Raw genomic sequence first — 26,219 nt, forward strand, 5'->3', positions numbered from 1 at the left:
AAAGGTGGAGGGGAGGGATAAATTAGGAGCTAGGGATGAAGATATACACACCACTATATATAAAATAATCATCAAGGACCTACTATGTAGGTCCTATACCCAGCGTATAGCACAGGGAACTACTCAATATTCTATAATAACCTCTATGGGAAAAGAATCCGAAAAAGAATGTATATATGTATATGGATAACTGAATCACACTGCTGTATACCTGAAACTAACGCAACATTGTAAATCAACCATACTCTAACATAAAATAAAAATTAAAAGTAAGTACTAGGGATGATAGTACATGATAAATATATTAACACTGCTGTATGTTATACATGAAAGTTACTGAGAGCAAATCCTAAGAGTTCTCATCACAAGAAAATTTTTTGCTGTTTCTTCTTTAATTGAATCTATATGAAATGATGGTTCACTAAACTTATTACAATAATCACTTCAAGATATATGGAAACCAAATCTTTATGCTGTACACCTTAAACTTATATAGTTTATATCTCAATAAAACTGAAGAAGGAAAAAGGCCGGGAACACAAATCTTTTCTTTCATCCCATGGTCAGTTTGCTTGTTTACTAAAAAAAAAAAACAACTATATATTTAAGGAAACAAAGAATATTTGATTAAAACTGATTTAATAAATGTGTGCTCCATCCATACAGTGGACTACTATTCAGCCATAACAAAGGATGAAGAACCGACACCAGCTACAACGTGGACGAACCCTGAACACATCCTGCTGAAGGAAAGGAACCAGACACAAAAGCCCACAGGTGTGTGATTCCATTTATATGAAAAGGCCAGAGTAGGCGATCTACAGACACAGACTGGATGAGTGCTCGCCAGGGGCAGGGGATGGGGAGCAGTGAGGAGTGGCTGCTAATGGACATGGGGTCTCTGCCTGCCCCTCTGCTATGCTAGGAGGGGTTGCTCACTGGGGGAAGGAGAATTGCATAGATCAGGAGATCAGAGACAACACTCAGGAAGGAGGGCAGGAGGAGACTAGGAGCAGAGAAGCCAGCCCCAAATCCCCTGCAGGGTCCAGCCTCCCCTACATGACTCGGGAGGAAATGGGAGACTCGCATTCACCCGTCCACTATGGGTGGTCAGGACTGTTCAAGCCTGGTGGCAGGTGTACAAAATACCACTCGCTCCTTCCTTCCAGAATCTGTGCTGGTCTCAGGGGAGTGGGGGCCTGACAGACACCCCCTGAAAGTACAGCTGTGTCTGCTTCATCCCCTGATGGGTGCCCCCATCGCTCATTGAGACAGGTACTGAGTGCCTCTGATTTGCTGGGCACCTGCCAGATGCCAAGGACACAGACACAAAAGGCAGAGCCCTCACCTCGCTGCGATCCAGGACCCTAAGTGGGGCATCTGCTGGCCAAGGAGCATCAAGGCAGGAGTGGGGCTGCTAGTCCATGGGGATGGGCTGGGAGGTGATGCCACTGGGATCCCATAGACTGAGGGCCCGGTTGGGGAGGTGGGGCTCATGGAGACAGAATGGGAGGAACTCAAGCAGCCCCAAGCCCTTGAGCATGGGCGGAAGGCAGACTAAGAACAGAGGTGTGGGGGGCGGGCACACACAACAGACTACGGCATTCAGACTTCACCCTGAGTTTCCGGAGGATGCTAAGCCACAAAACAAGAGCTCAGGCACCTGGCAACCGAATGGAAGGTGATGCAGATGATGGAGCGGGATACCTGCTGAGAGGCCCACAGGTGTAGTGCTCCTGGCAGGGAAGGGAGCTCAAGACACAGCTGGGAGAAGCAGGGGTGACTGAGAGCATGCTGGCTGCTTTCTCGGGGAGCGCCCCCGAGCCACCGTGCCTCCTTCAGGTCCCCCCAGCAGTGCCGGCCTGGATGCAGTTCCCAGGACGCCAAGTGGCATCACTGGGAAGGTCTTGGTGGCTCCCAGGGCCTGCTGAATCCTGACAGACTGACAGGACTCAACCCCTGGCATCAGCCAAAGTCCTGAAACACAGAGGTGTGCCCGACCAGACAGAAAGGGGAGCTAAACCCATCGCTGCCAAGAGCTGCTGGTTCCACCCCAGCTTCACGTCCTAAGAAACCGCCTCCTGAGACTGTAACTTCCTCCTCCATATGAAGATAATAATAGCACCGCCCACAGGAGGCTGTTCATACCATGAAAAACAATCAAACCCCATACACAATATGCATAATCGTCAAAACGTGGGAACCCCAACATCCATCCACCAGTAGATGGATGAGCAAAACGAGGCATCTGCACCTGATGGAATATTACTCCACCATAAGACCAATGAAGTACTGACACTTGCTACATCCTGGATGAACCTTGAAAACGTGACGTTAAGTGAGAGAAGCCAGACACGCAAGGCCACTACTGCACGCTCCCTTTTATATGAATCACCCAAAGCAAGCAGATCCACAGAGACAGAAAGTAGGTTAGTGGTTGCCAGGGGCTGCCAGTTGGGAGATTAGACTGTCTGCTGATGGGCAGAAGTTTCTTTTGGGGGTGACGAAGATGGTTAGGAAATATAGAGGTGGTGGTGGCACATGACTGTGAAAGGGCTTAATGCCACTGAATTGTATGCTTTAAAATGGTTAAGATGGGGGAATTCCCTGGCAGTCCAGTGGTTGGGACTTTGTGTTTCTACTGCTGGGGGCCTGGGTTCAATCCCTGGTTGGGCAACTAAGAGCTTGCAAGCTGCACAGTGCAGCCAAAATAAATAAACAAAACACAAAATCAAAAAAATTTTTAAATAGTTTAAGAGAATTCCCTGGTGCTCCGGAGGTTAAGACTCCACGCTCCCATTGCAAGGGGTACAAGTTTGATCCCTGATAGGGGAACTAAGATCCCACATGTCACAGGGCATGGCCAAAAAGAATATAAATAAAATTAAATGGTTAAGATGATAAATTTCATTTTATATGAATTTTGCCCCAATTGAAAAAGAAATTATATTACACACTCAGCACTGTGTCTGGTAGGAGGAGCATGACACCCTGGAGTTGCCACGATTGTTATTATTATGCCCCCAAAGCAATCATCTCGATCATCTTGTGGTACCTACTCAGCTCTTCAGCTGCCTCCAGGCTCCCAGGGAAGAAGGAACATGCTGTGAGCCGCCTGGGGCTACAGCCAAAGCAATGACTAAGCCAGGGCCTGGGGAGGGAGAGTGGGGGACTGGCCTTCACAGCCTGGAAGGGACCCGCCCTCACATGCCTGGCGCACACAAGATGCTTCGCGGTATGAGATGCCCCGCTTCTGTCCTCCACCTGCCGGCCACTCGGAAGCCACGTGCTGGGCATGTTACAGACCACGCCTCGCTGCTAGGAATTTAAATAAAAACAAAAATGCACCTGGGAGCACGTGGCCTGGAGAAGGAAGTTATCAGACTCCATTCTATTCTCCACAGCTGAAGCAGCCACGAGAAGAATGATTGCTGGCCTTCCTCCAGCACCTTTAAATCCTTTCTACACAAACTTCAACCCACTTTGTAAACACAAGAGCTGAGGAGTTCCCAGGAAAAGGTTGCCCCAGTCTTGCACCAGCCTGCAAGGTGGCATTTTAGGTACCAAAGGTCTTGTTAGATATTTGGGGTTGTGGTTGTTTTTTTTTAATTTCCTGCACAGAAAGAATCCTCCAAATCTCAGAACTGGAGGGGATGCTGGGAGAGAGTAAAGTGACATGAGTTTAGAAAACATTCTCCTCCCAGGAGAGATGAGACAATTCTCAAAATCACACAGACCATGCTCTGCTCATCCACGCTCATCTTCCCACAGCTAGGGTCTGGCCTTTCCCGTTTGCCTTACAGCAGCAATAGTAACTCTGCATAAATGCAGAGGCAGAACCTAAGCCAAGTGCTTGACGCACATTATCTTATATTATCTTATTTAATCCTCAACACGGTGCTTGTCTCTCATGATTATCACACCCATTTTACAGATAAGGAAACTGAGTCTCAAGAGAGGTTAAGTCACTCGCTAAAGGTCATACAGATATGAGTAGCAAAACTGGGATTTGAACTGCGGTCTGTGACTCCAGAATCTGTTCTCATGACCATTTGCTGTGCTGTCTGCCAAAATGAAGAAATGACTAGGACAATAAACACATTGTCATTTACCTCACTAAAGAGAGAAAGATGTCTCTATTTTAATAAAAAGACTAGGGCTTCCCTGGTGGATTAGTGGTAAAGAATCCTCCCACAAAAGCAGGAGAGAGAGGTTCGACCTCTGATCCAGGAAGATTCCACGTGCTGTGGAGCAACTAAGCCCGTGCCCCACAATTACCTAGCGTGTGCTCTTGAGCTCGGTGCCATGACTACTGACGCTCGAGAGCCTAGAGTCTGTGCTCTGCAGCAAGAGAAGCCACCGCAATGAGAAGCCTGTGAACCACAACTAGAGAGTAGGCCCCACTCCCTGCAACCGGAGGGAGGCCCACACAGCAGCAAAGATACAGCACAGCCAAAAATAAATAAAACAAAAATTATATTTAAAAAAAAGGGCTAAAGCTAAGGAAGAAAACCAACAGTTAATCAGGGGAGATTTGGGCACCTTTCAGAGCCTATAGGGAACTGGTTTTCAAATCTTTCCAGATCTATTTTCAGCTCCAGATTTACCAAAAGTACAAGGGTTTATTATGGTAGGACATTTAAGTAAAGAATTCCAGTTCCATTGGAACTAGTCCAATGGTTAAGACTCGATGCTTCCAGTGCAGGGGGCACAGGTTTGATCCTGGTTGGGGAACTAAGATCCCGCATGCCACATGGCACAGCCAAAAAAATTTAAAAAATATATAAAAAGAAAAGAAAAAAAAAAGAATTCCAGTTTCTTCTACAAAGAGCTAACACAGACTCTCTATTCCATTACAAACCCATGAAGCACTGGATTGAATTAGAAAAAAATTTAAGATATCACTAAGCTGGGAAATCTTCAGGTACCAGAAGCAAGGAGGGGACTCAGTCGCAGTAAGAGAGGTGGCCCAGGGGTACCAGAACAATTTCAGGCTCTAACAGCTAAGTGTGTGGCTTCTAGCCCACTGAGTAACAGCAGTGGCCTTGGGTCTGTATGAGTCACAAGTGAGACTCCTAGCAAAGGCTAGGCACAAAGGGCTGCCTCTCCACGTAAGGTGGGGCAGGAAAACATTCCCACTGGCCCAGAGAATCAACAGGGAAGCTGACTCTGCCGAAGAGGTGGAATGGTGCAGAGGAGGGAGGAGGACTCTGTGATGAATCAAAACTTTGGGCCTGTGTCATGAATGAGAGAAAAATCCAAACCTCTCTGGTAAAGGAAAACCAAATTGAGGAATTAATGTAAATAGTGTTTCTAGACCAGCAAAAACCCTAATAAGGTATTCAGAACAGCAGATGCAAAGCACTGTGGGAGCCACTTCTATAGCCCTGAGCACAGGGTACTCTCATCAGGGAGGCACTTCAGCTAAGCTCATCTCCACTTGGTTTGGCCTTGGTATGAATGTGGAGATGAACGTACACAGAAAGATGTGAAAACCAGGGGCAGACAGCCCAAAGATGAGCTCATAATCAAAACTCAAACTACACAAGCAAGTGATCAGCATTTAGGAGAATCAGCAGACACAATTAATAAATGGAATGGAAACCCAAGAAGATGAGACAGCAGAAACTATAAATTATTTCAAATAATGTAAAAAGAGTGCCCTACGGCAAAAGTGATGACTCTGAAAACCATACATTACTTACAAAATAGTTTTTTAAATTCCATAGACTTAAAAAAAAAAGGCTAAGGCAGCAAAGTTGTAATAGATAAAGAGTGAATTAGTGAATTAGAAGACAGACTTAAGTAAACAACTTAGAATACAGTACAGAGAAACAAAAAGATATGAAATATGAAAAAAGGTAAAGAGGCATTCAGGACAGAATGACAGGGTTCATCACCTTTCTAAAGGAATTATTGAGGAAGAAGATAAGGAGAAAGGGGAGAGAGAATATTTTCATGATGGAAGACATGAGTTGCTTTTAAAATAATATAGCATCAACCATTCCCTAGCAGAATAAATTAAATCCACACCTAAACAAAAGCATAGTATATTTAAAAAAAAAAAAAACAACCCCAAAACAAAAAAACTACCCACAACAGATATTTTTAAAACACAGGGGAAAAAAACAGATTTCTACAAAGGAATATCAATCAGACAAAAGAGTTGACTTTTCAACAACAGAAAGAGACCAAAAATTTCAGTCCTGAGAGAAAACATGTAGCAATCTCAAATTTTATACCTAGCCAAATGACCATTCCAATGAAATGAAATGAAATGTTAGTCACTCAGTTGTGTCTGACTCTTTGCGACCCCATGGACTGTAGTCTTCCAGGCTCCTCTGTGCATGGGATTCTCCAGGCAAGAATACTGGAGAGGGTTGCCATTCCCTCGTCTAGGGGATCTTCCTGACCCAGGAATTGAACCTGGATCTCCTGCATTGGAGGCAAATTCTTTACTGTCTGAGCCACCAGGGAAGCCCTATAGGCCAGCAAAAAAAAAGACATATTCAGACAAAGCTGACAACTCAAGAGATTCACTGAAAACTCTATGGAAAGGTGTGTTACAGAGGAAGAAAACTGAATCTGTAAGGAAGAATGGTTGCAAGAATTAATAGAGTATGCATAAAACAATAAAAATATAGGTTTTAAAAATAAAGAAAAAATACTACAGTGATACAAATTCAAGCATGCTAAGGTCCCTGAAATTAAAAGACGCTTACTCTTTGGAAGGAAAGTTATGACCAACCTAGACAGCATATTAAAAAGCAGAGACATTACTTTGTCAACAACGGTCTGTCTAGTCAAGGCTATAGTTTTTCCAGTAGTCATGTATGGATGTGAAAGTTGGACTATAAAGAAAGCTGAGTGCTGAAGAATTGATGCTTTTGAACTGTGGTGTTGGAGAAGACTCTTGAGAGTCCCTTGGACTGCAAAGAGATTCAACCAGTCCATCCTAAAGGAGATCAGTCCGGGGTGTTCATTGGAAGGACTGATGTTGAAGCTGCAACTCCAATACTTTGGCCACCTGATGCGAAGGGCTGACACATTTGAAAAGACCCTGATGCTGGGAAAGATTGAGGGCAGGAAGAGAAGGGGATGACAGAGGATGAGATGGTTGGATGGCATCACCGACTCAATGGACATGGGTTTGGGTAGACTCCGGGAGTTGGTGATGGACAGGGAGGCCTGGCATGCTGCAGCGACTGAGCGACTGAACTGAACTAAACTGAAGGTCTCTGATCATCAGCACAAGAGCAAGATAATGACTAACTTGAGGCATGTCAAAGATGGCAGACATATCAAAGATGATATGAATTGCTGAAGAAAGTTACAGAATACCCTTAAAAAGGGTATATGTGGCCAGTTTCTGAAAGGTTTACAAAAATCAAAATGATTCACACCTGCAAACAATTACTGAACACAGATGATGTGTGAAGAGCTTTACTCAAATTCTCAGTTAATCCTCACAGCAGGCTTAGGACACATTTCCGTTTTACAGATGAGGAGACTGAGACTCAGGGAGGCAAATTTTCTTGCTTAGACAGTTAAGAGGTAGGGCCGTGATTCACACCCACACCTATCTGCTGGTAAAGGCGAACGTGGTGGGAGGCTAGTCTATGCCCACATGGGACTATGGCTGAGGTCTCAGAGATGCAGGATAGGACAGGATAAGGGAAACCCTGAGAGCTACCAGGTGGCTAAGGTCTGCGAAGTGCTGGGTTCTCACCCAAGGTTCTTTGATCACTGCGACCCTGGCACTGGTACTCAGGAAGAGGAAGGGATCCCCCTGCCCTTCTCTTTCCATTGCTATACAACTCAGTCACACCAACCCTGCTGATGTCTCCTGCCTGGCCACCTGCCCTCCCTCCCCCAAGTACCTGAGCCCTGAAACTGCACTCTCTCACCTCCCAGGGAGCTGTGCAGAGAACTGCAGGCCCACTTTTGACAGCCTACTGGTCCACAAAGGTCACAGGGCTGGGACAACAAAGGGCCCTTTTGTCCTGGCCCTTAAGGTGGCTGCCACCACCAGCGGAAATCACCCACTTGACCTTCTGGTTTTATGAATTAATAATAAAGCTGGCACCGGCGACAGGATGGCTGGCAGGACCCGGGTGCCAGGTTCCTTCCCGTCACCTTGCCTGGCCTCTCCAGCCTGGGAAAAGGAGGCCCTACCTTATCTCCCCAAAGCAGTGGGTACCCCAGAGCCGAAAACACCGTGTTCCCTGGGCTTGAGATAACAGATACTAAAGTGCTTTGCAAAAGAAGAAGCTTTATCTGAACTGCCTTATCAACACATAAGGCATTTTGCCTGTAGGATTGGGCCGTATGGCATATCTGATCAGTGATTAAGTTCCATGCTGCCTTCTGGGGACCATTAACTCACAAAAAAATTATCCTGCCAGCATGGGGGTGGGGGGAGAGAGAAGGAAAGATGCATAAGGGATGTAATTACTACTAGTCTGTGGAGCTGGGAAGTGCTGAAGTGGATCACCAGCTGCTCTCACACAGAGAAAACACAACTATTTCTTCTGAAACCAGCGCAAGCCTCACAGTCAGACCTGTGAGGTCTGACTCCACAGGAGTTGGAGAGGGCCTCCTCTTAGCCCTTTCCATACCCCTCACACTGCCCACCACCAAGTTTGCCCTCCCTGGAGGATGGGTAGCCCACAGTTCTAGAATTTTCCACATCACCCAGAGCTAATGCTATCCATCTTGAGGTCCCATCTTCCCCTTGGCAACTTAGTAAACAAGTGTGTAGAACACTATTGACAAGGTTGTGGTGAGGGGGACAGTTCCCTGGTAGTCCAGTGGCCAAGACTCTGCACTTCAAGTGCAGGGGGCCCCGAGTTCAATCCCTGGTCAGGCAACTAGATCACACGTGCCTCAGCTAACAGTTTGCATGCCACAGCTAAGACCTGGAATGGTCAAATAAGCAATATCTAAAAACAAAATAAAACAAAACAAGGTCATGGGGCAGCAGTGTCACTTCTCCCAGATAAGACAGACCCAGGGTCCCTCACACTCTCTGTCTATATTATGTCATGTGGGACGGGGAGTTTCTCCTTACACCAAAAAAAAAAAAGGTCTGGTTTTGGATTTGGGTTCTACACACAGCATCCAAGCTGTCTTTTGTAGATTGTTTTCCTTTTTCATAGAAGTATAATTGAATCATAATATCAAGATCATGTTAGTTTCAGGTGTACAGCATAGCAATTCAGTTACATATATGCATCTAAGTAACCTTGAGCCATCACCTGCATGTCTGAGCCTCAGTTTCCTCATCTGTAAATGGGTAACGAAAGTCCACTGGGCTCTTAGGAGGATGGGAGGACAATAGATGGAAAGGGCCCCAGAAGGAGCAGCTGTGACCTCGGCCACAGTCCAAGACCATCTGGTTAACTGCCACATCTTCAAAGGTGTGGAACTGGCGGCGTAGAGAGGGCGTCTCAGCACTGCTGCACGGGGCAGACCCCACAATCACCTGCCTCCAGGCCCTGCTGTGCAGCTGCCACTGACACAGGATGAGCGGGCCAGCTGCCCAGAGTGGGCCAGAGCAGGGGTGCTTGTGGGTGCCCAGGAACTGGTTCCCTTGTACCCAGCCCTTTCCTGCATGTTTCCCCACTGTGAGCACCCGGGGTTGGGCAGAGGTCTGGACACCCCTGCCTGATCAAGGGAGAGAAGGTTACTGAGGGCTGGGGACACTCAGCCCTCCCTTCTGTGGTCTAGACCACTGCACCCAGGACCCCTGAGAGCTTAGACGTCAGGGACCAGTCCTCCCAGACATGTCTGTTCCTCCCTCAGCAGGTAGCCACCCTTTTTCATTTTTCTCAAAAAATTATTCAGTGCTCAATTTATCTTCACTTTCCTTTTGGGGTCTTATTTACGTACAGTGGACTGCACTGTCACTGTTTTAAGAATCTCATGAAAACTGAGGGTCCATGTCTCCCAGGGCCCCCTGGAGACAATTCTGCACCCCATTTTATGGGGTTCAGAGACTCCTCAAGGATCTCAAGTTAAACCCATAGTCTAGGACTTCCCTGGTGGTTCAGTGCTCAAGAATCTGCCTGCCAGTGGAGCAGACACAGGTTCGATCCCTGGTCCAGGAAGATCCCACATGCTGCAGAGCAACTAAGCCCATGTGCCATGACTATTGAGCCTGTGTTCTAGAGCTTGGGAGCCGAAACACTGAAGCCTGAGTGCCCTAGAGCCCATGCTCTGCAACAAGAGAAGCCTCCACAGTGAGAAGCCTGCGTATTACAACTAAAGAAAAGCCCACACAGCAACGAGGACCCAGCCCAGCCAAAAATAAATGAAATAAATAAATTATTATCATTATTTTTTAAAGAAAACAAACTAGAGTCTACCCCGGAGAAAATGGAAAGGGAGAGAGATGGGTCTTGTTTGGCCATTTAGCTTCACAAGCCTTGATGACAACAGGAAGAACACAGTGGTACCCGCCCTTACCCCTCAACACCCTTTCAGGAGGGCAGAGGAGCCATCTGTTGCACGGGAGAAGGTGGTGAAGGGGCTGAGGCCACGGACTGGGGCTGCTTGAAGGCTTTATAACCTAGAAGTATCGCCCAGCAGGGAGATTCTGGTGGAAAATGTACTGTGTCACCCCTAGCAGCCAGCCCAGGCCGCACAGGACTCCCTCATCTCTGGTTCCCTCCCCAAGGGATGAGGGCTGGGGGTCAGAACAGAAACTGAATCCTGCCTCTGCTTCTCAGTGGCCTGTGGCCCTGGGCTGTCACGTCCTCTCCTCAGCCTCGACTTGCCCATCTATGGAAGGGGGAGGCCCCAGCATCCCTGGGAGGATTCTGTGAGCTGCTGCAGGGGAACATCCCGGCTCAGCCCGGCGTCTGGCAGATGACGGGCGCCCGATAAACACTAGCTCCAACCATCATGAGGTCTTAACTCCCGATCTGAGAGATTGTTTTTTCTTCTTCCTTCTGGCAGCTTCTTGGCATCTACATAAACGTGCCTGTGGAGCTGTTTTGGAGCCTGAAGGAAAAAAAAAAACAGACCCTTCCACCTTTCCCAGAATCCTACTCTTGTTTTCTTTCCAATTCCAGGAGCAGACACCGGGCGGGGGGACAGGAAGCGGGGCCATCTCCAAGCCAGCTCCAGGTGGTGATGGGGGACACGCTCCAGTGAGTGTCTCCTAAGGAGCTTTTCCTCCTGTCCAGGGCCCATGTCACACCCCGGGACACACACACTGGGCTTGACTCCACACCTGCCGTGGAGAAAGGCCAGCTCACCACTCAAACACACAACCAGGATGCCTTTGCTGGGGTTTTTAATAGGAATGTTAACCATCTAGGTAGTTGGCTTTGCTGGCGCAGCAAAGATGTTTGGGAATACTTGCTTGTGTTTTAAATCGATCGACAAGGCTCTTACAGGAAAGGAGAGGTGGGTATGTAGACCTGAGGATGCCCTCTGTGGGCGAGCTTGTGCTCAGGCCTGTTTTTGGTGGGGCTGGCATGGCCTGGGCTGGCTGCTGGGGTGGTGCTAGATTTTATACCGGACACAGGCTCCTGGGCAATACTGCTTGGGTTATAAAGTCCCCAGGGCCTTCACCCCCTCAACGTGAACCTCTTGTGTTCCCAGTGAGTACAAAGGTGAACACGACACATCCTCCTCACTCCCAGGGAGCTCCAAGTTTTGAGGGGGTGGCAGGTGACAAAGCTGACAACTACAACAGGCTGTGATGCTATTATGGGAGACAACGTAGGGGCTGCGGGAGTGCTGGGGACGGGCATTTAACACACGAAGGTTGGAAAGAGGGTCGCCAGGGAAGGCTCTCTGGAAGGAAACAACAGCCAAGCTGAGCTCTGAACTGAGCATGAGTTTCATAAAGAGATGGGGAGAAGAGGAGCGGTGCTCCATCTTCTCCTGGGTGATGGTTACTGCCACAGGCAAATGCCGAATTATGTGAAATGGAAAGAGTGCTCCAGGGCACGGGGAACAGATTGTGCAAAGGCCTGGAGGTGAGAAAAACGTATGGCAGCCTGTTCCTACCCTTTCTGGGTTCCTAGAAATCTGCAAGGCGATGAAACACAGTGAAAGCACAGCGCTGGCAGGACAGTGAACCCCGGGGATGCTGGGATCCCCTACTCCTCTCCTTATGCGCTGTGGGACAGCAGACAAGTTGCTTGAGCCCTCTGAGCCTTGGTTTCCTCATCTGTCAAATGGCCACAGTACCACCTTCCCTGGAAGATTACTATGAGGATTCCTTGAGGGTGCACACAAAGGGATCAGGCTGATTCTTCCAATCAGGGACAATCTTGGTGCTCAGGGAGGCAGGGGGAACCTAGCAACCCCGTGGGTACCGCCTGTCCTCTGGCTGCCCTGGTCTGAGGCTCTGCTCCCTTCTCAGGGATGCTTCCCAAGGGTTCTGACAGGAACACTCCACCCAACCCGCAGGATCCTGGGAGCTGATGTCCCCACACAAAGTCAGGCACTGCCACACATACATACATCATCTGGTTCAATCTATACCTCCACACCAGGATCCAGGTGGGTGCCCTAACACTCGGAGAGGTAAAACAACTTGCTTAAGGTCACACAGCTCTGAAGAAATGGGACCAAGACTTAACTCTTACTTGTGGCTCAGAGCGACCAGGATCTATCAATGAGTTTAAAGCAAGAATATTAAATACTTGCGCTTGTTCTAAATGTGTGCGTAGTCGCTCAGTAGTGTCTCTCTGTGGCCCCATGGACTGTAGCCTGCCAGGCTCCTTTGTCCATGGAATTTCCCAGGCAAGAATACTGAAGTAGGTTGTCATGCCCTCTTCCAGGGAATCTTCCCAAACCCAAATATTGAACCCAAGTCTCCTGAGTCTCCTGCACTGGCAGGCGGATTCTTTACCACTGCGCCACCTGGCAAGCTGCTTGTTCTGAATACTTTGCATATATTCACTCATTTAATCCTCCCTAACAACTCAGACGAAGGTAGGACTTCTATTCGGACTTCACAGTGCATGAAACTGAGGCACTCAGGGCATAAATGACTTGCCCAAGGCCACATACCTAGCAAGACCCCTTAAATCAGGCTCCTGCTCCAACTTGAGCCCTATGTCCATGTCCTCATCTCAAACAAACCTCATTCATTGTCTTCACTCTGTTCCTGCCAAAGGACCTTTGCATTTGCTGTGCCCTCTGCCCCCAATGCATTTCCCACTGGTCTTCCCACAGCTTGCTCCTTCTTATTTGGGTCTGTTCCATTATCACCTCCTCTGAGAAGCCCTCCAGGTCGATCCTAAAGAAATGTTTCCTTGCCTCCTCCCAGCTCTCATGCCATTAGGTTGTATCTTCTTCCCAGAATTTGATACCTACGGATTGATTTGTTCATACTGTGTGTCTCCCCTCAGCAATATCAGTCTCTCGGGTCCGAATGAGTAAAAGAGCTCAGACCGTGCCAACCCTTTTCACAGAACTAGGGGAGCTTTCCACCTACTTAAAGTTCAGAAAACAGAAGGCAGGTGTTCATCCATCCCTCTAGTCTGATCTCAGAACACTCCTTCCCACTCTCCTCTGTCTCCCCTCTCTCTTTGGGGTGTGAAATCCGAGTTCTGAGCAGCAAGAAGGGAAGCCATATCTGGGAAAGCAACAGAGCGTGGAACACTCAGCGTCTGTCATCCCTGTAGGAGGCTGGACCCAGGAAACTGACAAGATTCCCAGCATGCTCTGCAGCCCCATCACCTGTCAAACTGCACAGGCAGATGGAATTCCCCCAGACTGCCTGGCGTGGGGGCTGCCTGAGAGACTACAGCCAGTGGAGCCCACACTTCCTGCAGAGATCCCAGCCTCAGAGACTCTCACTTCTACCCATCCAGACTCCAGGCAGTCAGAGGGCAATCAAGAAATATAACAGAAACAGGGGGAGCCCGAGAAAGTCAGGTCATGGTCCTACCTCCTCTCTCATGTGAGCCTTGGGGCTAAACTATACTTTGTAATACTTTCCGAAGAAACAGTCACACATGATTCAAAATGAAAATGTAAAAAAGTGAATAGTGAAAGGCTCACTCCTTCTTCATCCCTTTTACCAAATCCCCTGGTAAGTATTCATTACTCTTCCTTGATGCAAATGAAACAGTTACAAAATATACTCTTAGTTCTCTTTAAAAAAAAAAAAAAAAAGAAAGAAAGGGGTTCCATATTATGTATATGCAGCACATCTTTTTTTCCCTCCCATAGAAGACAGCTCTATATTTGTATACAGGAAGGTGTCTGTATACATGTCTGTGTAGGTATGTACATGTATACACACACACACACACACACACACACACACAACTAATTAAGGGCTTTCTGTAATTTTCACCCAATTCTTCTGGAAAGAGGTATTTAGATTGGGGGTCAGGAGGGGTCATTTTTCAGCCCAGACACAAATGGCTGGGCGGCTATCCAGCTGATCAACCAGGGACTCTGTCTGCATTAAACTCCAAGCAGGCACCAGGGGCCTGCTGCCTGGAAATAACATCTGTGGCTCCCGTTTTCATGATCATCTAGTCTACCCGATACTAGCAGAAATCCCATTCTAGAAAGAAACCGAGACTCAGAGAGGTAAAGTGACTAGCCCAAGGTCACACAGCCAGGAAGTGGAGCTGGCAGGGATCACACCCCGTCTGCCCACTGTCAAAGCCGGTCTGCCCACTCACCTAGCCTTTCGTGGTCCTCAGTCCATACTCCGCTTCATAGCCCCGTAACAGAACCAGGGGCCCAGAGGTCATGGCCCACGGTCAAGTACCCTGCCCTGCTGGACTTGGGCGGTCAGGCGCTTCCGCCATCACTTCCCTGCGGTCAGCTCGGCCCGCAGCCCGGCCTCCTGGTGCGCCCTGCCCGGCCAGACGCTGGGCGCGCAGCCTCTGCGGGGCCCGGGAGTCCCGGCGAGCTCGAGGAAGGTCGCCGGGCTCCCGCAAAGTGCTCCTCAGGCGCTGCCTCGCTTAATCCTCCCAGTTACCCACGGAGCGGGACCCACCTGAACCCATTTCACAGACGGGAGGCGCAGAGACCCGCGCAGCCGCCTAAGGTCACGCAGCCCGGCTCGCACCCAGCTGCCGCCGATTTCAAAACTTTCCTCCCCCGGCGCATCGCGAAGCCAACGACTTTCAGGTGCGGGGCGCGCACAACAGCTGAGCGCGCCCGGACGCTCGCTCTCCGGGGCGCCTGCTGTGCCCCGGGCGGAGGGAGCCAAGACCCTGCTCCCTCCCGGGTCTGCAGTCCCAGGCGGGGCTTCCCAGCCAACTCCGAGGGCGCCGAGGCACAGCGGCCCCGGCACTTACTCAGCACCGTCGCAGCCTGCAAAGCGGCCGGTGGGGAACCCATTAGAAGGAAGGGGAGACTGAGTTGCCCAGAGAGCCAGTTACTAGCCCAAGGTCACACAGCACGGGGGCTCAGAGCCAAGCGGGCGGCCGTGGGCTGGAAGCCCCGGGGCCAGCCAGCCGGCGGTCCCCGCCCCCGTGCGCGCGCCCCGCGGGATACTCACAGCCGGTCTTGCCCTCCAGCTCCCGGACCTCCTCGGACGCGGAGTGGGCAGCGCCCATGGTGCCCGCGGCGGGGTGGGGGCCCCGGGGCGCTCGTCCGTCCCAGGCCCTGGGCTGGCGTCAGCTGCGCCGCGGCCGCACCAGCCTCGGGTCCAACACCGGCCGGGACGCCAACAACGGGTCTGAGCCGCGGGTTCCGCGTGGGGCGGGAGCGCAGCCTCTTATAGCGGCGGCGAGCGGAGCGCCACGGTCCTAGCGCGCGCCGGGTTCGCGCACGGCCGGGAGTGGGAAGCGCCCCGCCCCGGGCTGCGGACCCAGGTTCGTCAGTCCTTGCAGCGGCAGCCGTGCTCATCCCTTCTGCACCCGTGCCGGCCCTGGGAAGAAGCAGGTGTGAGCAGAGTTGGGGTATACAGGTAGGAGGGAACAGACCGAATAGAGGTTCCACGCCCACGCCCACCCCCATCCCGGTTCCACTACACTTTCTCCCAATTCTCAGAAAGGAAACTCCCTGGGAACAGTGAAGAAGGACAGCGTTAATTAGCTCTACGGTGAACAACAATAAAGATAATATGATAATAATAATGACAATCCAGCTTGAACGCACACGGAGGGGGTGCTTTGCTTAGCTTATTCCGGGAGAGCCCAGCATGATGAAGCGGACACACCCACAGACAAAGACTAACCAGTCCTAGCCGCTCAGCCTAACAGCTTAGGGTAGGGACCTTCTCAAACTTGAGGTTCAGGGACTCAGGCAGGGCCCAGGAGGCTGCATTTCAACCTGTCAGAGAATGCAATCCTTCTGGGAGAAGTTCTGCCTTAGACTGGCTGTAGGAGTTGGGTTCTGTAACCAGGCTGGGTGACTCTGGCCAGTCCCACCACCTGTCTAACCATGACTCCTTCTCCTTAAGATGGGGATAATAATAGTTGATGAGAACCTCCATCAGAAGGGCCTGGCCTGGGACACAGTGCAAAGGCAGTAGCCGTGGAGTCATGTCCACTTTACAACAAAGGAACTGGTTCTCAGAAAGGTCACACAGCCAGGGCAGAAATTCAAAGTCAACATTTTTCCTGTCTCAAGCCCAGACCACTGTGCTCCACGGTACCTGGTGATGTGTGTTATTAGCATGTATTTGGGGGCTGTCCTGGGTGCCAGGCTCTGTTGATAGTGCTGGCTGGGGGAGACTTGAGCAGGCCCACTTACATCTATGTCATAGGAGGCTGGGGAGGGTGCTGAGAACCAACTGTTCATACCTGCAGACCACAGGTCCAAGCTGAGGGTCACAGCCCTTTCAGAGTAGAGGAGCTGTTCAGAGTCATCAAGGAGCTTCCTGAAACCTACCGAAGCAGAGAATCAGCCCCCTCCTGGTTGAAAATCCAGCTCACCTTCACACTCTTGTTACTCACAGAGCAGGGGCTGCACCTGGAATGTGCATTTGTAAAAGCTTGGCAGGGTTGAGACCTGCCAAGCTGGAGAAATGTTGGCTGCGGGGCATCAGCTGGTCCAAGCAAACTGGAAAGTCGCCTGGGAGGCTGCATGTCGGGTCAGAAGGAATCTAGAAACCCAAGCTGGCCTCTGAAGCAGGAAAGGGGTCCCAGGGACCCTTGGGAATTACCCGAAGCTGCTGGACACAGTTTTGTTCTGACTTAAAATATCTGTTCCTGGAATTTTATTCTATTAAATTATCCAGTGATTACATGCTGGGGCTTTTTGCTGGGGAGAGAGAAAACGATGTTCTCATGCATCTCCTCCCCCTTGGCACAGTTGCTCTCAGAGCTGGTACAGTGCAGGTGGGTGGGGGTGAAAGCCCTGGAACAGGACCCAGGGGCAGGGTGGGTCACATGGCTTTGCTCTGGCCCTTGGGTGATTGCCCAGAGACACCCCCCCCCCGCCAGGGTATGGGGTGAAGGGAGGTGGTCTTTATTCCATCACCTGTCTACACGGTCAACTTCATCTTCTCAAGCCCCGCTGGCCACTGACAGCTCCTAGACAAGCATTTGTGCTGGTCCCTTCTGCCTGAAACTCCCCTCCCTTCCCTCCACCCACAGCAGGGGCTCCTAGATCTCAGTATAAACATCACCTCCTTGGAGAGTCCTTCTCAGGAGCCCCATCCACTGTTCTGGGTCTACTGCCAAACAAGCTACCTTCACCAGCCAGCAGAAGCTGGGAGGATGGGCTGTGATGCCCATGGGAAATTTATTCCTGATGGCAGGGCTTGGAGGAGTTAAGAACTCCGGGCACCAGGGAGGCACATTGTGCAGGTTTACTTGTTCATTTATTCACTGCCCGTTTATCCAGGGCCTGCTGTGTATAGGGCCCTGCATGGGTCCTGGAGCCTCGCTTCTGCTCTTGAGAGTCCTGAAGGAGTGGGAGACGGCCACACAGAGGGCGACAATGCAGCGGGGTAAACAAGGCCCCCGGAGATCGGGATTGATCCAGCCGGAATGGCCCCTGGAGAGATTCTGTAATACCCTAAGCTGAGCTTTGGGGAGTCTGTGACTGTCCCCATCTGCGCTCCCAAAGGGACACGTCAGAGGCAAATACGGCTAGACAGGTTTGGGGGCCCTGCGGTCACCCACCCTCTGCCTGGGCTTTGCCTTGTTCTCTGGCCGTGATGCCCACACACTGCAGGGCTCTCTGCACACAAGCCTGCTGCCACTGCTCTGGGACGTCAGGCCTTTAATTCGATCCAGCTAATGGCGTCAGAGCATCCAGGAGGCCTGGAGTGCTGCATGGGGTCTGGCTGGGCTGACTAGCTCTGTTGTCTGGAGCCCTGGAAGTGGGGGCGCCCCCTGTGGCGACCTTTATCCTCCCCCTCGCTCAGCGTGACCTTCTTCAGAGGGCCAGGAAAACACTTTGGTCACCAGGCAACTGAGTCTCTTCTCCCAGAGGAGCTGATTAAAAACAGCGGCGGTGAGAACAACTGGTACCTGTGAGGCCACGAAGGGCAGCTGAGCCCAGAGATGGCGAGAGCCGTCCTCATTCGCGTAAGTGAAGCAGACCATCGAACCACTTGTGGGCAAGTGGCTTTGCTTCCCTGGGCCTCGGCTTCCCATCTGTAGAGTGGGATAATAACGGTGCCGTCTTATGATGCTTGCGTAGATTCATACATGTGAACAGTGCCTGACACAGGAAGTGCCCTCCAGCGGGGTGCAGGTGAACAGGCTCTGAGGAAGCAGAGGGGAATCTCTACTTTACAACCTTGTCAATTTCCCTCATGGATAAATACTCCCACCACTGTTGATTTCAAGCTACCAGTAACTGAACAATGGGCTTGCAAAACTCTTGAATGTTTAATCATTTGTTCTCACAAGCTGGTCTGAGATAACGCGGTACACCACTACACAGTTGGCTGTTATTATGATTCATATGTTCATCTGTCCGTTCATTCATTCATCCATCCATTCACTACTCATTGCTGGGGATTCTGATACTAGAGCGAGGTCATTGGTCTCTGACCTCCAAGTCTGGAAGGAAAGAGACAGGAACAGACCATCACTAGTGGGTATCCAATACACGCCCATTTTATTGATGGGAAAGCCAAGGTGTTCAGGATGGGTGGTAAACCAGAATCAGAGCACATATATGAAACTGTGTAAACAGCAGTTCCTATAATTCACCTGTACTGCCCTCCTGTCCTTCTCATCACTTAGCTTGGGGGAATCTCCCAAGGCTTGGCAACGTTCTGGGAGCAACAAAACACTTCTCTTAACTTGGGGGCCACTGACCTTAAGAAAGCTACGGAGATTCCAAGAGCCATCTTGCTTGGCCTTTGACTTAAGAGAATACCACACCTAAGTCACTTCAAACAAGGAAGGAAGTGGTGCTCTCATAAAATATATCCAGGGAAGGAAACCCCAGAAATGGTTACACCAGCATCTCGACTCTGAAACAATTTTCCTCTTACCCTCATTTAAGCTCCTTATGCTGGTCTCATATGTCTGGGCCTCTTGGTTTCAGCGTGAATGGAATGAGAGAAGAATCAACTCCAATTTGCATTCTGAATTAAAGTTGTCCTTTTGGTTATCTTTTAAACAATCCTTTCTCACCCAAGGCACTTTAATCTTTGAAGCTAACCTTGGGTGACGGTGCCCTGTAGGAGATGGATTCAGATCTGAGTTGCATCTGGGCTCTGCTACTCCCCAGGTAGTGTGGCCTTGGGTTGGTTCCTTTGCAGCAGTGAACCTTGATGTCCTCATCTGTATAATGGGTCCACAATCCCATCTCTCTCTATAAATAGGATTCAGCAAGGGGGTTTCATGGTTAGGAGGTGACAGGACTAGGAGTGGATGCTGAGCAGGCCACCTTGGCGACCACGAACTTGACCAGCCGGGCAGCACCACTAGCTGGGATCCTACCACCTGGCTCATCTTAGCACCTCGCCTGCCAAGGGGTGGGAGTAGGGGCAGGCAGAGCCATCCTCTCCCTCTTTCCCTCCATCCCCTCACTCCTGGGGTGGCTGAAAGTACCAGCCGGACCGCCTGAGTGCCCGGGAGGCAGGGTGATAAATATATGCTGGGGTGCAGAGCCAGCACAGTCGATAATTTGGGGCTGATTTGGGACAGGATGGAGCAGGTACCTCCCATCTGGGCCAGACGGAGGGCAGAGACAGGCCGGGGCAGGCGGGGTTGAAGGTGGAGGTGAGAGGTGGGCCCAGGTGCCCCGCCCCACGCCCCCCTCCCCAGGCTGTGCTGACTTGGCAGCACCCGGGGCGCTCCCGCTGACTGGGCACGCTTCCCAGATGTCCACCCGGCAGTGTCCTCGGGCTGCGGACAGCAGGGATGGGAACCACATCCAGCTCTACCCTTCATGGAGAACGATGACGTGGATGTGAAGCCGAGACAGGCGGCTCCCTGGCTGTTCTTTCAAGACTCCTTAAGCAGAGGAGACATCCCCTCTGCCTGAGAGACTCCAGGGCAGGGTCAGGGATGGCTGGGAGAGAAAGGTGCTCTGGGTTCCTCGCTGCATGTAGTAGAGGCAGGTGAAAATCCTGGGCAGGGGTGAGTCTTCTGACCTGGCGGAGGGGCTACTGGGGGGGGGGAACGCGGGGAGGAGCCCCCTCTCCTTCTCCCGCAAGAGGGAGCCAAGTTGGGGGGGCTCCAGGAGGGATTAAAAGGCCCCTGGGAATTGACCAGCTCAACCCTTTCATTTTCACCAGGGAGGAATCTTAGAGAGGTCAAGGTCACAGGGGTCTAAGGCCCAAAGAGGGAGCATGCAGAGAGGACCCCGGGCCTCAAGCCCAACCTCCAGATGTCACAGGGTGAGGGGAGGCCTGGGGATCCTGGGGAGGGGGCGGCCAGTGCAGACAGCAGGGAACTCACTTCCGAGGAGCCTCTGGGTTTGGCCAGTCAGCAGAACAGGAGAGCTTGTGCTGGGCAGGGGTCCAGGAGAGGGGCTTCTGGAAAGAGCCATCCCTCCCGGGGGAACTCGGTCACCCTGAGGCCAGGGCAGACGGTGAGGGCACAAGTGAGACAGCACTGGGGCTGCCCTGAAACTCATGGGGGGGCTCAGATAGTGCCTTATGCACTCAGGGCTGAGGAGCCGGGACCCTCCTGAGGCTTAGGGTGAGGCTTGGGGGGTTGGCTGACAGTAGAAGCCCCCTCCCGCATTTCTGTCTTCACGCTCTACAGGCTGAGCCTTTATTTTCTGTTCAGAAAGGTGCAGCCAGAGGACGCCTTGCTTTGGATCGTCTCAACATTCAAAAGTCAAGAGCAGAATTTTCTCGAGATGCAGAGATACAGATTTAGAAACAGCAACGCGAGGCTACAGTCTCTCTGTGGAGGACTTGGGACCTGCAGGGCGGCCCTGGCTGCTGGAGATCGGGCAGCCAAGAGACCAGGTGCAGAATGAACCGGAGCAGCGTCCTCAGATGCAGTCGCACCTCTGGACCACCAGTGTGTGCGTGCTTAGTTGCTCAGTCGTGTCCGACTCTTTGTGACCCCATGGACTGTAGCCTGCCAGGCTCTTCTGTCCTGAGCTATCCCAGGCAAGAATACTGGAGTGCTTGCCGTGCCCTCTTCCAGGGGATCTTCCCGACTCAGGGATTTAACCTATATCTCTTACATTGGCAGGCTGGGTTCCTTACCAAGCCACATGGAAAGTGTTGAAAACCCCTAATGCTCAAGCCACACCCCAGACTCCAATTAAAGCAGGCTGGGGATGGGGATCCGAATTTTAATCCCCCAGGTGATTCCAAGACATTACCAAGTTGCAAGCCCCCTGTCTCCATCCTAGCTGTGGTGAGATACAGCTGGAGAGGTTATAGTCTGCAATCAGCATCCCTGGGGGAGGCGGTGGCCCAGGTGTTGGTGTTTTTATAAAGAGTGGAGTACGATGAACCACATGGACAGGGCAGCGTGATTCCTGAGCCACCTGGGTGCACAGGTGCGCCTGTGCTACAGTGTTTTCTTGGAGAATCCTGGTAGCATGACCTTCGGCTGAGACCCATCGCTTGGCAGCTGTGCAGAAAGATGCAGCTCATTAACTCCGCATCCAGAGATGAGTCTTGAGGGCTGCAACACCAGTGCACCCAGGGACAGCTCGCAGGTGGCACCGTGTTAGCCCTTCTCCAGGGCCGGTCACCTCACCTCCGCCTCTTGAACCCAGGGAACAGCTGGGGCCTCCCAGGGAGAGCTGCTCTGTAGGGACAATTCTGGTTAAGGAAGCCTCAGGAATCAGGAACGTGGGGAGAATTCAGGGTGCCCTTGGGCAATTTGCTCTCTGGCTTCAGTGTTTCCTTTGTTTTTTAAAAAGACTGACTTGCCCTTTTCCAAGGGCGAGGGTGAATACTTGGGGCTCTCTGAGGGTCAGGTGCAATGAGTTTTTAAAAGATGGTTTCTCCAGCCCCTCCTAGATGTCAGAAAACAAAAACGGAAGCATAGAAAGGGGGAAACTGAGGCTTGGGGTGGGGGCTAAGTTTTGTGGAGCCAGGGTGCAAGGTCAACAACACGTGCAGTCACAATAACCCCCAAAGATCCCCCGGTGGACATAAAGTATGAACCTTAACATTTCACGCACACGGCCTGGTGTGGTAAATATGCAAAATGTATACATGCAAACGTCCAGTAATACCGCGCAGGAGTGCCGGCAAGACATAATTTTAAAGAGTATATTTTAAGTTGGAACTTCCCTTTTCTCTCTCCTCCCCTCTAGTACTTCCACTGAAAGCTCACAGCTCCTGGCAGGGAGCCATAGTTTAACCTCAGTTTGACTTAATCTTTGTACTTTCTCTCTACCCAGAATTTATGAACTTCAGAAAAAGTCAGCGGTTACCTGCTGGGGCTTGGAGCAAGTTCTGGACTGGAGTCCTCCTTCCCTTAAACAGGAGTTCCCACACTTGGGTGTGAATGAGAATCCCCCAGCAGTGGGCTGGGCTGGGGGCCTGGGGTCTGCACATGTTACAGGCCCCTCAGGCGCCAGTGAGGCCAGGGGGTGGGGGTGCTGGTAGGATGGAGGCGCCTGAGCCCTCTTGCTGCCCAGGAAGCATCTAAATCCAAAGCGGCCAGGGACCGCCCGCCTCTCCCCTGCTGACTTCTGCTCTCCGTCTCCAGTCCACTGGTCAGGTGGCCAGCGTGCAGCCAGCAGTGGGGTGGTGAGGTGGGAAAGTGACAGGTTCGATCGGCTTCTTGACATTCAAAAGTCAAGAACAAATCCCACCTTGGGAATTACCTGGCCCCGTTCCAACACCTTCATTGAATTCCCCAGGCTCAGTGCATCCCTCTGGGAGGTGGCGGGGGTGGGCAGTAAGGCTGTTTCGGCAGCCGTTACGCCCCCCCGCCCCCCCCCGCCCCCCAAGATGCTGCTGCTCTGACGTCACCAGAAAACATCTCCCGTCAAGCCTGGGCAGCTATTCTTAGTCTAGAGAACACACCTCTGCCTGTTAGAAGTCTCTAGACTTGAGCAGGCTCTTTATAAATCAGTTAGAAACTTGCAGCCTGCCGGGCGCTGGTTAAGTAGCTCTTGTACGCAGGATGTTCGACCATCTCAGGGGTGGGCGCACCCCACCCCCTCCCTCCCTCGGGAACCTTGCAGACAATGTGGTTACATCAGCAGTGATCACTTCCAGCGACTGAACTTGCACGAAGCCCTTCAGTACTAGCAGCAAACAGGGGGAGTGTTCTGTGTGTGGAGCTGCCTGTGAGTGCTTTTAGGGGCAGGTACAGTGTGGTGATTATTACAGAGCCACTGGAAGACCTGGTTCAAATCCAGCCCGCTAGTTATGTGACCAAGAGGCGTTCACTTTGCCTGTCTTTGCCTCTGGGGACCCAGGATACTCACCATCGCAAGGGCGCTGGACTGCTGTGAACGTGCTACTACTGCTGGTGCTGCTCAGTCATGTCAGACTCATTGCGACCCCATGGACTGTAGCCCACCAGGCTTCTCTGTCTGTGGGATTTTCCAGGCAAGAATACTGGAGTGGGTAGCCATTTCCTACTCCAGGGGATCTTCCCTCCACAGGGGATTGAACCCAAGTCTCCTGCATCTCACTGAGTCTAGGTGAGCCCTTGGAGCTGGTGAGCCCTCGGGGATCTGCTGCTCCTGACGCGAAGATGAGCAACACGATCCATGGAGGTCCTTGTCTCTCTGCCAGCCCAGTGGAAACGGAGACCCCGCTGCAGGCTAAATGACCAGCCCACGAAAATTAGTAATAGAAGCCTCCCTGGAACTGGAGTCTGGTCCACTGCAAAGCAAGGTCAGTTATGACGCTCTGCTGCCCCCTAGGGCCTGGGGGGAATCAGACACCATTGCGGGGTTCCCAGCCTCTCTGAACCTATAACCAAAGGACCACTCTGTCCCCTGGGGGAGCCATCCTCCTCCACCATGTAGTTCTTTCCTCTTTGAGATCTGGAGTGCCCTGTCATGAGCCTCAGTTTCTTCACCTGTAAAGTGGGTTGATAATAACAGCATCCACTCTGCAGAGTAGCACAAGGACTAAATGATGTGGCTTTTCTGAAGGCACAGTCCCCCGTCTTCTCCTCTTGGCCCCATCAGGTTGGGGGGGGACATCTTCAGCCTCCTGGAGGAGGCAGCCCCCCACCCTCAACCCCGCAAGACCAACTGATCTCCGAGATGTGCTAAGGCTGGGAACACCTGGGTCTTTTCCTGGATCTCCTCACAGACCTCTGGGTGTCCTCTTTGGCACAGATCCTCTGCGGATTCGTACTGTTCCGTTGTTTGGTTGTGTGATCGTCTCCCTCGATAGACGCTGAGGCTTGGAGATGACCTCGCAGGAGCAGGTGTCCAGGAAAATCAGAATGATGCTGGTCTCCATCTGCTCCCCTCACCCCCAGCCCCACAGGCATTACGGAGCAATCCACCCAGCGTGGTGAGGCTCCATCTGGGTACTCGATCCAGGCGTTTCCCACATTTTTTCACATCTGCGAGGGACACCACACTTGGCTGAACTCACTGCAGGGCCAGCACCTCCTGCCGGCTCCAGGAGGGAGTGCGGAGCAGAGAAAGCACAGTGACATGAGCCCCAGGGTCTCTTCCAGCCCCCTCCAGTCTAGTGGGTTCCAGTTATCAAGGGGGATCCTCACTCCATTTCTGACCTGATGAAGGTTGAAACATGAGTGAAAGAAGGGGTGAGCCCTTCATCCAACAATCAGGACTCAGCAGACCCCTCCTGAGACGGGAGGCAGTCCTTATTTCCTTGTCTGCACTTCCCTGAGACAGGGTGGGACACCACACAGCTGGTTTCCTTCCTAAGACCCCTCTGATTCATCCTGTGAGATCACTGTCTCCTCCTCGTGCCTCCCATAGCCACCGATAGGGAGATGGCAGGGCACTCCCAAAGCTCAGATGGTTCTACGCCCCAGGGAGACATAGCCTGTTCTGGTCCTTGGGGCTCTGGGGACAAGGAACTGAGTGCTGGTTCCCTGAGTCACTTACTGGAGCCAAGGAAGGCCAGGTTTGCTCAGCAAACATGACCCCAAAGAGAGTGTTTTGGAAGCTACCGCCCCTCTCCGGTGACTTTTCCCAGCCTGTTGTGTTCTTGTGGAATTGTGGCAGGTTCCACAAGGCAGCGATGTGCGGCTGAAACCTCACCCCCGAGCCCTGTGAACCCTGCCCATCCCTGGACTGCTAAGGGAGGGGCACGCCCATTTAAAATGAAAGGACCACAGACAGGCAGCATCTCCAGGCGAACAAGCAGGGCCCCGGCAGATGCGAGGTGGAGAGGAAAGCAGATCGCAGAAAGAACGGATCCGGAGGTGGAGTGGGTGTGGAGAAGTCTCCCTCAGCCTTCAATCTGCACTGCTCAGCAACAGAAATGACAGAAGTAGTAAAACAAGCCGGGAACAGATTTTGCTTTCTTCTGAGTCACCCAGGGAAGGAAAATGGAAAATTACCACTCTCTCTCTCTGTGGGAACACGAGTTACTCGGAGAGGACAGTGGAGCCTGGAGTGTGTGACCAGCTGGCAGGATCCCCGGGCCATCCTGCGTGGTGGCCGCTCCGTCCTGGTCTCCGTGCGCCGGTTCTGTGTCTTCTCCTGGCAGGTCACACAGTGCTGGAGCTTAATGTGCTTTTAAGGCTAGGGGTACAGTTGGCCTTGGGGAGCTGTGCCTCCTGATTGGGGGTGACATGCTGGATGCACCTCGCCCAGACAGTAACACTTAGCAGAATCTGTCACTCTCAGAGCAAACTACAAAACATATGCCCCAGCCCCGCTCACCCCAGAACCATCTGTTTGTCTCTATTACCGCAGGGCGATGCTGCTAGGAGGGAGACTTC

General features: G+C 51.6%; 1 protein-coding gene across 9 annotated transcripts in view; it reads right to left on the reverse strand.

Annotated features, from left to right (window-relative positions):
* TESC (tescalcin) overlaps window positions 1-26,219 on the reverse strand; it is a 73,138-nt gene that overhangs the window by 45,738 nt on the left and 1,181 nt on the right. For 7 of the 9 annotated variants that reach the window (XR_014068449.1, XR_014068453.1, XR_014068452.1 and 4 more), the window contains exon 1: window positions 15,491-15,686. Coding sequence is in view for 3 of the 9 variants with exons in the window: in XM_081539711.1 (XP_081395837.1) it covers window positions 15,491-15,548 (58 nt within the window). In the remaining 6 variants the exon portion in view is untranslated. Of the gene's footprint in view, window positions 1-15,490; window positions 15,863-18,416; window positions 18,543-19,563; window positions 19,717-23,763; window positions 23,872-23,973; window positions 24,167-26,219 lie in introns of those variants that run through there. The other 2 variants (XR_014068450.1, XR_014068451.1) reach the window with 1 other exon arrangement.

Source organism: Giraffa tippelskirchi, chromosome 11, assembly GCF_054371585.1.
Source record: "Giraffa tippelskirchi isolate mGirTip1 chromosome 11, T2T-mGirTip1v1.2.pri, whole genome shotgun sequence".
In the NCBI taxonomy this organism is placed as follows: Eukaryota; Metazoa; Chordata; class Mammalia; order Artiodactyla; family Giraffidae; genus Giraffa; species Giraffa tippelskirchi.